Source organism: Trifolium pratense, linkage group LG2 (genome assembly GCF_020283565.1).
Source record: "Trifolium pratense cultivar HEN17-A07 linkage group LG2, ARS_RC_1.1, whole genome shotgun sequence".
Classification (NCBI taxonomy): domain Eukaryota; kingdom Viridiplantae; phylum Streptophyta; class Magnoliopsida; order Fabales; family Fabaceae; genus Trifolium; species Trifolium pratense.
Genome location: NC_060060.1, coordinates 18745528 through 18747436, shown reverse-complemented (window position 1 = coordinate 18747436; position 1909 = coordinate 18745528). Strand labels below are relative to the sequence as shown.

At 28.9% G+C, this 1909-nt stretch overlaps 1 protein-coding gene across 1 annotated transcript; it reads left to right on the top strand.

Moving 5' to 3' along the window:
• Window positions 1-1273: 1273 nt before the first annotated feature.
• LOC123903820 lies at window positions 1274-1909 on the top strand. The gene is made up of 2 exons (XM_045953460.1): window positions 1274-1422; window positions 1510-1909. Exons 1-2 carry the CDS (start codon window positions 1332-1334, stop codon window positions 1770-1772), a joined length of 354 nt encoding a protein of 117 aa, XP_045809416.1. The 5' UTR covers window positions 1274-1331; the 3' UTR covers window positions 1773-1909.

The following is a 1909-nucleotide window of genomic DNA, read 5'->3' as shown; positions in this document are numbered from 1 at the left end:
TGTCCTTGTTTGTCTTTGATATGTTTGTATTTGGTGATGTTGTTGTGCTACATTTTTTGCAGTTTTGTACATTTTCTCACCATTTGTATGTCTTATACTAATGGTTGAATGTTATAATATATATATTTGCCGATTCAAAAAAAAAAAGTTTTTTGATGATGGAAACGGATGAGAGAAACTGATACAATCATGTTTCCTCTTAAGTAGTGAATGTTAGGGTATGATGTTATTTATGGATAAATATAAACTCTGATAAGTTAATATGTGAGTATAAGATTATTATAATCTCAAATGTACCTTGTCCGTTTTATTTCAAATTGCATCACGTGATATGACCACAACATTGCAGCAATATATGCAATCACATTGGACCGCAATTGCAATGTGATTGTAAATTATTACTATAAGTATAAAAATTGCATTGCAACGATAAAACAACCACAACATAGTGGAAACATCAACATTAGGTCACATCATACAACAATATACTATATATGTAGTGGTCACAAAAATTATTTTTCCAACTTCATTATTATTTATACCATAGATTTAAGGAGTAATGTATATTTTAAAGTGATGGAGACCTGATAATGAGATAGACATGAGATTTTAGAGAAGAATGATGACACATGTGTTGTATAAGATTATTACAAAATTATAATATTGTATCTTAATAAATTAAATGTATAAGTCATAACGACCGCAATGGCTACAATTGTAGTGATTGTCATTACATTCACAAATGTAATATAAAATCATGCATGTCACATAAATCAAATCATTTTCCTCTTTTCTCTCCATCTAAAAAAGGCAAGGTTTAATAAAATAAAATAAAAAAACCTTTAAAATTTGATCGAATATGATCAATTAACTTGTCTGTATTCTATGATCTTAAATTTAAGAGATAGAAACAAATGGTTACATACTTATTTATTATTATTTATTATTTTTGCCAGGATTATCATTTTAATTTTCTAAAAAAAAAAAAGAAAATTACGATTTTGATTAAATAAATTCTTAAACATCTTAGTCACTTCAAACATATAATTCGAAAATCATGCTTACACATTGACGAACGTGTCCCAAATTAACCTTTCAATTGCTCAACAAGTGTTAATGACCTATTATCATCACAATAAGCTAACCAAACATTATATTTCATTTATTTTTTTGTTGTACAATATATATTTCCATTGTTTTATTAAATAATATATATTGTTTTATCTAGCACTTGTAAATTTAATTATATTTAACTTGTCATAAGTTCGCTATATATAAAAGCAAGTTTTCTATTGTATATTCATATTTGACAACAAACTTTAATTGTAGCAATGAAAATCAAGTTGTTTATCGTCTTGTGCTTCTTTGCATTGCTTCTTATCTCAGTTTTGACAATTAAGTGTTCCGAAGATGAGAAACAATGTGTGTGTGTGTGTTTATAACTAGTTTCCATGTATGCACGATTGCTTTCTTCTTTTATTTATAACAAAAGCTTTTATTTATTTGCAGTTGGTGAAATAGAAAAATCAAAGACAAAGAGTGAGGTTGATGGCTTTGTAACATGGGTGCCAGGTGGATATGGAATCTGGGAAACGTCTAATGGAAACACTTTTGAAGGCAGTCGTGGTAACGTCATAAAGTTTCCCAATGTTGGTAAAAAGGTTGGAGGTGGAAATGTCATAAAGTTTCCGGGCAGTGAAAAATGGGGCAAAAATGGAAATGTAAATGAGTCACGCAAGTCAAGGGTTGGGAAAGTTTGCATAGAAAATTAGTTGTATTTACATGTATGGTGTACTATTTCCCTTCCAATTTTTTAAGGCCACCTACATTCTTTTTTTTCTTTCTTCCAATGTGGTAGCAATATATGCAAAACGTGTTCACATAAATGAACATGGGCTAAGTTCGTGTA

Coding starts and splice junctions, on each gene's coding strand:
- LOC123903820 (XM_045953460.1), top strand. CDS start 1,332: ATGAAAATCAAGTTGTTTATCGTCTTGTGCTTCTTTGCATTGCTTCTT. Junction 1,423..1,509: donor TTCCGAAGATGAGAAACAAT/GTGTGTGTGTGT, acceptor ATTTATTTGCAG/TTGGTGAAATAGAAAAATCA.